A 13,766-nucleotide genomic window follows, 5' to 3' on the forward strand; every position below is an offset into this window, starting at 1 on the left:
CGGCCTGGAGCGAACCCGAGCGGGCGTGGAGCGTGGGGCGTTGGGCTCTGGGCTCCTCGAAGGGCCGGGTTGTCTGCGTGTGCGTGTGCATGTGCGTGTGTGTGGAAGGAGCCGTGTGCACGCACTGACGTCTCGAGACGTCTGTGCCAGGCGAGCGGGGAGCCCCTCTGCACCCCAAAGCTCTCGAGCCCCCGCCCCCTCTGGGCTCCGCCTCCTCCTTCACACACCCCCCGGGCCGCCGCTCGGAGCCCCAGCCAGGCCTGGCCCTGCCTGCACGGCTGCTGCTGCTGCTCCTCCTCCTCTCACTCGTCCTCAGACCCGGGTCCTCCCGCAGCTCGCTCTCTCTCTCCCTCCCCACCCGGCCTGGGTTTCGGGGTGCTCGTTAGACACACACGCACCCCGCGATCGGCCGGAGGAGAAGGATTGATGTCCCTTCAGCATCATGCAGCCGCCGCCGAGGAAGGTGAGGAGGGTCTCGGGGGGCTTTGGAAGGGTTTTCTTTTTTGGGGGTGCAGATGCAAACAGGCAACGCGGCGGCTGGGGTTCCCGCGGTGCCTCCTTTTCTTTCCACCCCCAGCCCTTTCCGCCCCGGGCCGGGCCGTGATCGCCCGCCGTTGCCTGGGGACTTGTCACCCAGTTCTGCCCGCTCCAGGCTGTGCGGGGTGAGCGGGTGAGGCCCCGGGGTTCGGTGGCGTGGCTTTGCACCGCGCCGGCTGCTGCTCCTCCACCCACCCCTAGACGGTCCCAGAGTTATTTTTTGGGGGTGTGCATTTGTGTGTGTGTGTGTGTTTGCACGCGCGCGCACGCCCGTGCCAGCACGCTAGCTCGTTGCAAAGTGCATTCTCGGGGCTGCAGTGAGCGGAGGGAGGCGGGGAAGCCTGCCACAGCGGCTTTGCAGAGCCTGGTTGGTGCTTTCTTTTTTTGGGGGGGGTATTGTTTAGTCTGCTTCAGATCGTCGCCACCCTCGCTGCTTTTGCACACATTACATTCGCAGGGCATTGCGGGTTAACGTTGGGCCTGCTTTTTTTTTCCTCCCCCTGGGGGGAGACCCAAGAGAAGTTGGAATCCATCCACAAGGGCAAAGGAGAAATTAATTAAGGATTGTCTGGTACCTCCTTCAGCCTTCCGAGGGGGTCCCCTTACCCTGCCTCGAGGCCCCTCCGATTTAGGGGCCGAGGAGATTGGGAAACTGCTCTATCTAGAACCGGGCAGTGCCTGGCTGGCATGTGCATGCACCCACCACGCTCTGATCTTAGATGTCTGGGGCTGCTTAGGGTGGGGGCACATCAGCATCTTCCTTCCCATCCAGAACTGTATGACTGTCCCCCTTCCTTCCCTAGTTATCTATCCCTGGGCTTTGCTGTGTGTCCTTCCTTGTCTTTTGAATCTATCTGCAGATGCTTAGTGTCTCCCCTAGGCGCTGGGTGGAGGAGGCTGTTTTGCCTTCCCCTCCTGGGCAAACATTTGCTGAAGGTCTAACTTAACTCGTGTCTGCGCCCTCTTCTTCCTCTCTTTTTAAATCCAGGTTTCTCCTATTAAACGAGCCTCCTTTTCTTCTACTTTCGTCCTCTCTTACCCCAACCCCCACCTCTCTATCTGAGGGATTTCCAGCCCTCCTGTAACCTGGATGTCGGGGGGGTCCCTCCTGCAGAGTCAACAGCCACTTGCCTTTGCAGTTGTGGCCATTTGAAAGTGGCTTGCTGGAGTGTCGGCTTGCTGGGGTGTCTTAAAAGCCCCGCATATGTTGGAAGGTCACTTTTGCTTTTTTCCTTTGTGAGAACGGAATTGTGATTCGATGCGCTGTCAGCAAGTGGAGTGTATCCTCCTGAGTTAGTGCTTACTCGCAGCCATCATGGAATAATTTATATAGTGGATTCATGCATTTCACTTCATGATAGTTTATATTCTGGAATTAGCGAAGAGGCATTTTTAGGCTCCTTTCATCGATGCTCTGCGTCTCTCTGAGTGGTTAGTTTTGGCTATAATTTCTAGAAGAGAAGGTAGATTCTTAAAACTCTTATTTAAGACCTCTGTATGTTGCTGACCTTGTGCATGAAATGGAATGAATGAATGACCGTTTTGCCCCCCTTCAATTTGTACCTTTTATACTCCTGCACTTTCTTTTCTTTTTTAAATATATTTTTAAAGTTTATTGATTGATTGATTTTTTTAGACTTTTTTTTTTTTTTTTTTGGTTTTTGGGCCACACCCGTTTGACGCTCAGGGGTTACTCCTGGCTATGTGCTCAGAAATCGCCCCTGGCTTGGGGGGACCATATGGGACGCCGGGGGATCGAACCGCGGTCCTTCCTTGGCTAGCGCTTGCAAGGCAGACACCTTACCTCCAGCGCCACCTACCCGGCCCTGATTGATTGATTTTTGGGGCCACACCCAGCGGCGCTGAGGGGTTACTCCTGGCTCTGCACTCAGAAATCATCCCTGGCAGGCTGGGGGACCATATGGGATACCAGGAATCAAACTGGGTCCTTCCTAGATGGGCCGCATACAAGGCATACACCCTACCACTGTGCTATTTCTCCTCCCCATATTCCTGAATTTTCATTTACACTGTCCCCAGGTATTTGCCTAGGTTTTCCATTGACCTTTTTGTTTGTTTGTTTGGGGACCACACCTAGCAAGACCCAGGGTTTTACTCCTGGCTTCACATGCAGGAATCACTCCTGGTAGTGCTTTGGGGGTTCTTTGGGGTGCCAGAGATCAAGCCCTAGTAGGTTGCATGCAAAGCCTCTTATTGACTATCTTCAGTATACAAAGCTAGGTGGCCAATAATGGATTTAGAGCCTTAAGAATAGTGGGAAAGATATATTTGTTTATATAAGTATTAAGTATTTTCCTTAGGTAATTTTTTGATTATTATTGTTAAGGCCTTCATAAACATATGATATATTTTAGGTGAAGGTTACACAAGAACTGAAAAACATTCAAGTTGAACAGATGACCAAACTTCAGGCCAAACATCAAGCAGAATGCGATTTGCTCGAAGATATGAGGTAAGGTTATAATAAATAGTTTGAGAACTTCTATAACCCTATTTCAAAGAACCTTTGAGTTACCAAGCCCAGGAACTGATGATGGAATTTCCTTTTGGATTTCCTGCTTTAAGTCTGTTCAAGCTTTGACTCAGCTAGAAATTATAACTGGAACTAACACAATACAAACTATTTTTCCTTTAATGGAGAAACTTATTGTGTACATATACTATTAAGAAAAGACAAGGGCCTTAAAAACTTGCCAGTCAAATTATAGCCATTGAAGTAGAAAATCTCGTATATATAAATGATCATATTTTGATATTTATTGACCATAGGATTTCACACAGATATAAAAACTGATAACTTTGGTTAATAGTTAATTAATGTCTGGCATTGATGTAGTCCATCTCAGATGATAAACACAACTTTGAACTTTTAATTTACTGGAAATTGAATTAATTTTACCATTAAAGTGACTAGTATTCATAATGAAGACACCTGGCTATGCTTAGGTTTTATTCCTTGCTCTGTGCTAGGGGATTACTCCTGGTGGTTTGGGTGGATCATATGCGTTTTTTTTGGATTAACCAGGGTCATGCAGGTGCAAGGCAAGAGCCTTAAGCCTCTATCTGGCATTTTTCTTTATATAGGAAAGCAAGAATTAAAAAAAATTTTTTAAGTAGTTTTTTCGGTCACAACCTGAGGTACTCAGAGGTTGCTCTTGACTCTGCACTCTTGGTGGGCTCTGGGTACCATAGAGGATGCTGGGGATCGAACTCAGATCTGCCACTCAAGGCAGGTACTTTATCTGCTGTACTATCTTTCTGGCCTTCAAAGCAAGAATATTTTACATGTATGCCAGTCTGGTAGTAAAACCAAGTTAGAAAAGAAATGACATTTATACTAATTTAAAAAAGCTCATGATTTTTGGAAAGCATAGAAGTTGATTTACACATGGAACAGTGGCTTCATTGTTTATTTCCTTTTTTTGTTTGTTTGTTTGTTTATTTCCTTTTACTAATATAATACATTTAGCAAATTGAAATTGGGTCTCTAAAGCATTATTAGTTGTCTAGTTTTTTTGCATAGCTCAACCTCATCTTGATTTCATGAGAAATATTAATAATGTTTTAATAATAAAATAACTGTTTAAATAACTTTTTATAGTCTAAAGATTTTTAAAAGTTTTTATTTTCTTTCTCAAATTTAATGTAGATGCTATTTTTGAGTATTTCTTTGGCCTCCGTGTCTTTTTATTTATTTTTTTAATTAATTTATTTTTTTTGGGCCACACCCGTTTGATGCTCAGGGGTTACTCCTGGCTAAGCATTCAGAAATTGCCCCTGGCTTGGGGGACCATATGGGATGCTGGGGGATCGAACTGCGGTTCTTCCTTGGCTAGCGCTTGCAAGGCAGATACCTTACCTCTAGCGCCACCTCACCGGCCCTCGTGTCTTTTTATTCATTTTTTAATCTTAATTTTTTTTTTTTTTTTTATGGTATTGTGGCTATGTGTTCAGGGTTTACTCCTGGTTCTATACTGAGAGAGCTCTCCTGGTAGAGCTCAGAGGACTAGGTATCCGGGATTGAATCTGAATTGCCTACATACAAGGCAAATGCCTTAGCTGTAGTTAAGGCTTATGAATCTAATTACATCTGTTTGAATGTACATCGGTTTGGATAAATCATGTGTTTGAAAAACATTCTCTTTGATTTTGTTCTTTTTGTGGTCATAACTAAATTTTTATTTTATTTTATTTTATTTCTTGGTTTATTTGGCCACACGCGGTCGCTATGCACTCAGAAATTGCCCCTAACTTGGGGAACCATATGGGATGCCTGGGGATCAAACTTCAGTCCATCCTAGGTTAGCGCATGCAAGGCAAATGCCTTACTTCCTGCACTACTGCTCTGGCCCCGACTAAAGTTTTAGACTTAAGAAATTTCTGTGCAAGATACCTAAGACTCTTCATATTGTTAAAATTCAAAGTTTTAGACTTCTACTCAATGAACTGATTTTTTTTTTTAAATATAGGCTACTCCCAGCAATAATTGGGGTCCATCAGGGCTATACCCAGGGCTATGCACTTGCAGTAGAGTGGTGAGTAGTAGTGGGATCACACTCAGAACTTTGCACATCCTAAGCATGTTCTCTACTTCATAAATTATCTCCCTGGTGTTGGTTATTTATTTTTTAATTTAAATAGAAATCTGGGGCTGGAGTTATAGTATAGCAAGTAGAGTGCTTGCCTTGCTGACCCAGTTTTGATCCTTGGCTTCCTTTTTGGTCCTCTGAGCACTACCAACTATAATTCCAGAATGCAGAGCCAGGAGTTACCCATGAGCATCATTGGGTGTAGCCCCCAAAAGCAAACCAAAACAAACAAAAATATCTTTTAAAATAGAAACCTGTAGATGAAAAAAGTAATAAATGTCAGAAGCTATTTAGAAAGGCTATTTAGTGTGCCAGTGAGAACCCTCTCTGGGGTATGATGGTCCATGGTTATTAAGTTCTGTTGGCTTTATCTTTAAAAAATTAGTTGTTCGCATTCTTTCTTCATGTTTTCCTCATTGCTGGAGCTTGGTGAAGTATGTGAAATTTAAATCAGATGGTTCTGAGTCTATTTCCTACTAGCTATGTTCCTTAATAACTGTGTTGACTTCCGGATATTAAGAGAACCTTTCTGAACTTCAGTTTTTTCATTTGTGTAATGGAACAGTAATGGCAACTGTAAGGGTTTTCTAGCTCAAATTACAGTGTTTTGGGATGTGGTATGCAACCACTGCCAAGCTGATGGCTCAATGTTAGCGTTCTTCTGTGCCAGTGACCATTAGAGCCAGCCCAGAGATACTTGGGGACCTTCGGGGCTATGTACTTTGACAGTCAGTGGGGCATATGGTGCCAGTGAGTGAATTGGCCATGTGCTTTTCACCCCTTGTCATCTCTTACCCTAATGTCCACATTTGTTCTTTCTCTCCCTGCCTATGCCTGGTCATTCAACACTTCTGGTTTTCTTTTCTTTCTTTTTTTTTTTTTTTTTTGGTTTTTGGGTCACACCTGGCATGCTCAGGGGTTACTCCTGGCTCTATGCTCAGAAATCGCCCCTGGCAGGCACGGGGAACCATATGGGATACCGGGATTCGAACCACTGTCCTTCTGCATGGAAGGCAAACGCCTTTCCTCCATGCTATCTCGCCAGCCCCAACACTTCTGGTTTTCTAAATGTACCTGTGTGCTCCTGCCTTTTAGTTCTCTTTGCTTGTTGGTTATCATTCTCCTACTCTTTTATCTGGCAAATTCAGGTTTGTTTGCAAGTTTGTTCTCTGTAATAATGTGAATTTCATAGCTGGGGCCAAGTCTTAGTCATTTTTGTACTTTTGTAACCTTTGTATAGATTGGCAGAATTGTTAAATGACTCTAACTTATTATATTTAAGTGTATATATATATGTGTGTTTTTTTGTTTGTTTGTTTGTTTTTTGGGTCACATTCAGCAGTGCTCAGGGGTTACTCCTGGCTTCACGCTCAGAAATTGCTCCTGGCAGGCTCGGGGGACCATATGGGATGCCGGGATTCGAATCAATGACCTTCTGAATGAAAGGCAAATGCATTACCTCCATGCTATCTCTCCGACCCTAAGTGTATCTTATTTAGAGAAAAATTTTATACATTTTTGTAGGGGTCAAAAAATGTGTTTTGAGCTTATGTTATACTTTGATTCATGTAGGCACTTAAGAGTGTGCTAATTGGGGCTGGGCGGTGGCGCTGGAGGTAAGGTGCCTGCCTTACCTGCGCTAGCCTAGGAGACGGACCGCGGTTCGATCCCCCGGCGTCCCATATGGTCCCCCAAGCCAGGAGCGACTTCTGAGCGCATAGCCAGGAGTAACCCCTGAGCGTTACCGGGTGTGGCCCAAAAACCAAAAAAAAAAAAAAAAAAAAAAAAAAGAGTGTGCTAATTGACTTAGAAGGATTAGTGCATTCTTTTTTATTTCAAAGATGTTTCAATGTAGTTTTTTGAGTTAATTAGTTGATTAATCATTCCCCACCCTTTTTTTTTTTTTTTTTTTTTGGTTTTTGGGCCACACCTGGCGTTGCTCAGGGGTTACTCCTGGCTGTCTGCTCAGAAATAGCTCCTGGCAGGCATGGGGGACCATATGGGACACCGGGATTCAAACCAACCACCTTTGGTCCTGGATCGGCTGCTTGCAAGGCAAACGCTGCTGTGCTATCTCTCCGGACCCTCCCACCCTTTTTTGTTAGGTGTTTCCTAGGAGGTAATTAGGAGACCCAGGGGACCCCCCCCCCATCTTTCCTAGAATTCCCAACCAACTGGGCCAGTGGTTCAATGCAAGGACCGAGAATACTTGGACCTGGGGGTGCCTTGTTGCTCTGAAACTGCATGAGCTATACCCAGCAAAGCTCAGAGACTCTTGGTCAATCCAGGAAAGTCATGTGATTTAACCTCTGAACTATCTCTGGCTGCCTTTCCCTTCATGAAACCCTTTGTTCTTACATAGTTGTGAGCCTGATCCTTTATTACTTCTTAAATATGTGTTTATTTTCTGATTTTCTGTTTTTTTTTCTCCCTCTATGATGATACTGAATTAGAAATGGACAACTTCCTATTTTTGGTGTTGTGATAACTTTAGTTGCATGAGGAAGGAGGATAATAGTTTGTCTTTTCAGATTTATCCTACCTAGCAAGTGTTAATACATCAGTTTTTAAATCTATTTTTGGGGGTTGAAAGGGTGGGATATAACCTGAGGTAGTTTATGGGCTTTTCCTGGCCCTGTATTCAAGAATGATCCCTGGCAGTGCTCAGGGGACCATATGCATGATACTTGGAATCTAACCAGGATTGACTGCATGTAGGACAAGAATGTTAACCTTATACTATCTCTCTGGCCTGAATATAGTTATATATAACTAAACTATCTTGCCTACTTTTCCTTTTCTGAGACTTAACCATTCTGTTTCTTCCAGAAATACCACACAAGCACTCTTTCTCAATGAGGGCCCTCAACTAGTGTTGTTTGATATGAATTTACTCCAGAAAGGGCGAATAGGCAAGCTCGGGGAACCATAGTTGGGAATTCCTAGTTAGGGATTGACCCTGTGTCAGTTGTGTGCAGAGCAATCTCCCTACCCTCTGTGCTATCATTCCAGCCCCTCTAGCTAGAATTTTTGAAACACTCTCTCATTTTCTTTCCTTCCTGTTTCTGTCTGAGCAGTGCCAGGGTTAAAGCTCCTGGTCTTGCATTTGTACAAACACTTTAACGTAACACATGGTTGCGACAGTGTTTTGGTGACTCACACTTGAATGTGGTTTAATAAACACAAACAGCAGTGCTGATGTCAGTGCCATCTTCCAGGCCCTTCTTGCTGGGTATTACAGAGGAAATATCCTCATCACCTTAGACTGTGTGGCCCCATCAACATTTGAACTCACTACCTTGAACTTGTTGCATTAGTATTTTAAACTACTGAAACATATTTGGGAATTAGCCCTAGCTTTTTATTCTTAAAATAAATAAATAAATAAATAAATAGCAGACAGAAATACTGTTAATACTTTTAAGAAGTAAAAAAGGAAGACCACATTGCATTAAACTATAAATATGATTTTATGCTGGTTTATGATGGTTCCCTTACCTTCTCCCTTTTCACTTTCTGGAATTTGAGGGCCAGAAACCAAATATTATCAAGTTTGTTTTTTTTTCTTCTTCCTCAATTCTGTTCCCCAGGAATATAATGGGAGAACTGAACTCTCAGGAGCTTGATGTGTTGGAGTTAAAGTATGAGAAGAAATGATTTTTTTTTTTTAGTTTTTGGGTCACACCTGGGTAATCCTGGCTCAGGGATTACTCCTGGCGCTGTGCTCTGAAATCGTTCCTGGTAGGCATGGGGGACCATATGGGATGCCAGGATTTGAACTCCCATCCATCCTGAATCAGCTGCGTGTAAGGCAAACACCCTACTGCTGTGCTTTTGCTCTGGCCCCACCTGATGATTTTGTTTTATTAATCAGGATCATTCCATAATTTAGGGTGGTTTTATACTGAATTGTTTACTGTTGACTTTTTTAAAAATTTTTTTCGGTTCCTGGGTCACACTCAGCACGCTCAGAAATTGGCCCTAGCAGGCTGGGGGACCATATGGGATGCCGGGAATCAAACTGGGAAACATCTGGGGTTGGTCTCGTGTAAGACAAACGTCCTACCTCTGTGCTATCTCTCTGGCCCCTACTGTTGACTTTTGTTGTCAGCAGTAGACAAGCATTCTACTTTTTTTTTTGTTAATTTCTTTTAGCTCACTTTTTTTTTTCAGGCCACACCCGTTTGATGCTCAGGTGTTACTCCTGGCTAAGCGCTCAGAAATTTCCCCTGGCTTGGGGGTACTGTATGGGACGTCGGGGGATTGAACCGTGGCCCTTCCTTGGCTAGCACTTGTAAGGCAGACACCTTACCTCTAGTGCCACCTCACTTGCCCCTTAGCTCACTTTTTAATTTTCCCTTCTTTCTTTGCTTTATGTCTCCCTCCCTCCCTCCCTCCCTCCCTCCCTCCCTCCCTCCCTCCCTCCCTCCCTCCCTCCCTCCCTCCCTCCCCTCCCTCCCCCCCTCCCTCCCTCCCTCCCTCCCTCCCTCCCTCCCTCCCTCCCTCCCTCCCTCCCTCCCTCCTCCCTCCCTCCTTCCTTCCTTCCTTCCTTCCTTCCTTCCTTCCTTCCTTCCTTCCTTCCTTCCTTCCTTCCTTCCTTCCTTCCTTCCTTCCTTCCTTCCTTCCTTCCTTCCTTCCTTGACTTTTCTCCTATACTATTTCTTTAGCCCTGTCAATGTTTTATAGCTAGCGATAAAAGTTCAGTTAAAGGCAAAGATATGTAAAACTTCATCTTAGAGAACACTAATATATGCTTTTTGCATATTTTCTGAAAAACATTGAAATAGCCTTCAAAGTAGCCATATTTTCTTTGTAGCTTCTCATAGGTCTTGTAGTGACCTCATGTGAGGAATGACTTCCCTATATGTTAACTTCTTTTTTTTTCTTTTTTTGGTTTATAAGCCACACCCAGCGGTGCTCAGGGGTTACTCCTGTTTCTGCACTCAGAAATCACTCCTGGCAGGCTTGAGGATCATTTGGGATGCCGAGGATCTAACCTGGGTTGGTCTCATGCAAGGCAAATGTTCTACCCACTGTGTTATTTCTCCGGCCCTATATGTTAACTTCTTTAAATTGTAACTTCATGGAAATCAGAGGACAAGGTTCTGAAATCTGAATCTGATCTGAAATCTGAAAGGGAAGACTTTTTTTTCATTGTTTCAAAGATTGCTATGTCTAGAAGGGAACCTTAGAGATAGTCTGGACTAGAAGACTGTAAAAGACAGGTTTATGAGATGTAATTCCCATACCCAACAATTAACTCCTTTAAAGTGTACAAGTCAGTGTTATTTAGTATATTCATGGGGTTATACATCTAACATGATTTAGCTTTAGAACGTTTCCCCACCCCGCAAAGAAACTCTGGGAACCAGAGAGTACAGTGAATAAGATTTTTTTTTTGCATAAGGCTGACCCAGGACCGGCCCCACACCACATTGCTGGCACCACATATAATCCCCCAAACCCCATCAGAAGAGATCCCTCTGGAATGCCCAGCCAGAAGTATGTCTTGAACATAGCTGGTTGTGCTCCAAAAATCCATCACCAAAAAGTGTTTCAAGGGCTGGGGCATTAGTATAATGGGTAGGGCACTTGCCTTAAATATGGCTAACCTAGTTCTATTCCTGGCACCTCATCTAGTCCCTTGAGCACTGCCAGGAGTAATTCTTGAGTGCAAAATCAGGAGTACACACTAGGCACAGATAGGTGCAACCCAAACTCACCCCTTCAAGCCTCCAATAGTACCCAATGGCAGTCACTTCTTATTTACTTCTCAATTCTTAAAAATTGCTTTTTAAGCAATTAAAATTAATTGTGCAACCTCAGAGAGCTAGCATATGTGTGCCTCCCGTCATCCCAGCAACAACTCCTACCACAAAGGGAATTATTAAATTTTATGTTTTAGCATGTGTTGTAACAAGTAAGATAAAGTAAATTAATTTGTGCCTGCTAGGAAGGAAGGTAGGCGGGAAACTGGAGGGAGGGAAGGTGGGGGGGGGAGAGAGAGAGAGAGTGAGAGAGAGAGAGAGAGAGAGAGAGAAGAGAGAGGAGAGAGAGGAGAGAGAGAGGAGATAGAGAAGAGAGAGGAGAGAGAGGTATGTCACACTTGGTGGTAGAATTGGTGTTGGAATATTGAATACCTGAAACAATACCTGGGTGAAGAACAACTTTGTAAGTCATGGTATTTAAGTAAAGTTAAAAAATTACTTTCAGGAATTATATAGAGCTTAATGAACAGGCAACAACTTAGAAAACTCAGCCTTGAAACCTGTCTTTTTTTTTTTTTTTTTTTTTTTTTTTTGTGGTTTTTGGGTCACACCCGGCAGTGCTCAGGGATTATTCCTGGATCCAGGCTCAGAAATTGTTCCTGGCAGGCACGGGGGACCATATGGGACGCCGGGATTCGAACCGATGACCTCCTGCACGAAAGGCAAATGCCTTACCTCCATGCTATCTCTCCGGCCCCGAAACCTGTCTTTTAAGAAGCATTAAACTTCTCTATAGTGTAGCAGTAGGGCATTTGCCTTGCACTAGATGACCCAGATGGACCTCGGTTCAATCCTTAGTGTCCCATATGGTCACCCAAGCCAGGAGCAACCCCTGAGCGTCACCGGATATGTTCTCAAAATAAATAAATAAATAAAATAACTCTAAAGAACAGAAAAACATGTGGCATTGAGTACAGCACTCATTAATGGTGCATATGGTTGTCCTCTACTAGATAAAGGTTAAAAACCATAATAATCATCACAAATAGATATATATTGATTTATTTTATGGTAATTATATTCCTTTAAGTTTTGTTGGACCAAGTAATATGAATTAAATTTATTATGTATCTGGCAGAGGGAAGTGAGAGGGAAACTAGGAAAATTGGTGGAAGGAGGCTGATACTGGTGGTGGAACATTGCATGCCTAAAACAAATTTTTTGAAAAACTTTGTAAATCACAGTGTCTCAATGAACATCGCAACGAACATTTTAGGACTGCCACTACGGCTCAAATGATCATGGCCTTTTTCGTGAATGAGATCCTGGGTTTCATCTTTGGCAGCACCTACCTTTCTGCCCATTAGTACTGGGTTTGGTCCGGTGGTCCGAAAGCTCCATTGGGAAGTGGTCCCAGGTATACCAGTCCCACCCTCAAATAGAAATTACTTTCTGTCTCTGTTGAGATGAACTTTGCATAAATAGAATTGTTTGTGACTTTTACTTAGCATAGTATTTTCTTTTTTTGTTTTGTTTTGTTTTTTTTTTTGGTTTTTGGGCCACACCCGGCAGTGCTCAGGGGTTACTCCTGGCTGTTTGCTCAGAAATAGCTCCTGGCAGGCTGGGGGGACCATATGGGACACCGGGATTCGAATCAACCACCTTTGGTCCTGGATCGGCTGCTTGCAAGGCAAACGCCGCTGTGCTATCTCTCCAGGCCCAGCATAGTATTTTCAAGATTTATTCATGCTATAGCATTAGTATGTTCTTTTCTTTTGTTTTTTGTTTTTTGTTTTGGTCACACCTGGCAGCGCTCAGGAGTTACTCCTGGCTCTGTGCTCAGAAGTCACTCCTGGAAGGCTTGGGGGACCATATAGGATGTTGGGATTAGAACTGGAGTCTGTCCTGTGTTGGCCGCGTGTAAGGCAAGCACCTTACCACTATGCTATTGCTCTGGCCCACTTTGTTCTTCTTTTTATTTATTTATTTGATTTTTAGGGTCTCCCAAGTGGTGCTCAGGGACCCAGGGGGCAACTCCTGGCAATACTTGATCAACCAGGCTGACACCTAAATATGAGGTCTTGTAGGATGTAGAGCTACCTGGACCCTGCAGTGCCATTGGTCATCAAGGCCAGTCTGCCATGGCTTGGGAACATCAGTCCATATCAGGGGGCCCTCCAGGACTACACCTGGTGATGCAGGGATGGTCAGTGGGGTGGCCATGTGGTTTCAGAGATTGTGTGTGTCTTAACTTTTGTACTGTCTCTTTGGCCCCTTAAAACTTTTGAAAGTCAAAATTTTTGGTAGTATTCAGTTGTATTGATACACTATTTTTTTTTATTAATATTAGTCAGTTGATCTGGGTAATTATGAACAGTGCTTTCTTGAATATGTGTGTACAAATATTTGTGTGAAGATCTATTTTTTTTTTTTTTTTTGGTTTTTGATTTCTGGGTCACACCTGGCAGTGCTCAGGGGTTACTTCTGGCTCCATGCTCAGAAATTGCTCCTGGCAGGCTCGGGGTACTGTAGGGGTTGCTGGGGTTTGAACCAATGACCTTCTGCATGCAAGACAAATGATTTACCTCCATGCTATCTCTCTGGCCCCAAGATTTATTTTTACTTATCTTTGGTAGTGGAATTGTTGGCCTTACAGTTATATTTGAATTTTTGGGTTCTATTTTGGAGGATATATAACCAGTGTTGTTGGAAGGCTACTTACAGCAGAGTCAGGAATTATTTCCAGAGGTGATGAGGGACCCACATGGTGCTGTGGACTGGCTCAGGGCCTCCCACTTGTAAAGCATGCACATTGCCCTTTGACCTATTTTTTTTGCCTATGCTTAGCCTTTTGAATAACTTTATTATTTAATTTTTTTTGAGGGGGACATATCCAATGATGCTAAGGGAT

General features: G+C 43.8%; 1 protein-coding gene across 2 annotated transcripts in view; it reads left to right on the plus strand.

Annotated features, from left to right (window-relative positions):
* Positions 1 to 414: 414 nt before the first annotated feature.
* Positions 415 to 13,766, plus strand: part of FCHSD2 (FCH and double SH3 domains 2) — a 283,860-nt gene continuing 270,508 nt past the window's right edge. For both annotated transcript variants that reach the window (XM_049780261.1, XM_049780262.1), the window contains exons 1-2: positions 415 to 463; positions 2,913 to 3,010. In XM_049780261.1, coding sequence (XP_049636218.1) covers positions 443 to 463; positions 2,913 to 3,010 — 119 coding nt within the window. In that variant the 5' untranslated portion in view covers positions 415 to 442. The remainder of the gene's footprint in view (positions 464 to 2,912; positions 3,011 to 13,766) is intronic.

This window comes from Suncus etruscus, chromosome 9 (genome assembly GCF_024139225.1).
Source record: "Suncus etruscus isolate mSunEtr1 chromosome 9, mSunEtr1.pri.cur, whole genome shotgun sequence".
Lineage (NCBI taxonomy): Eukaryota > Metazoa > Chordata > Mammalia > Eulipotyphla > Soricidae > Suncus > Suncus etruscus.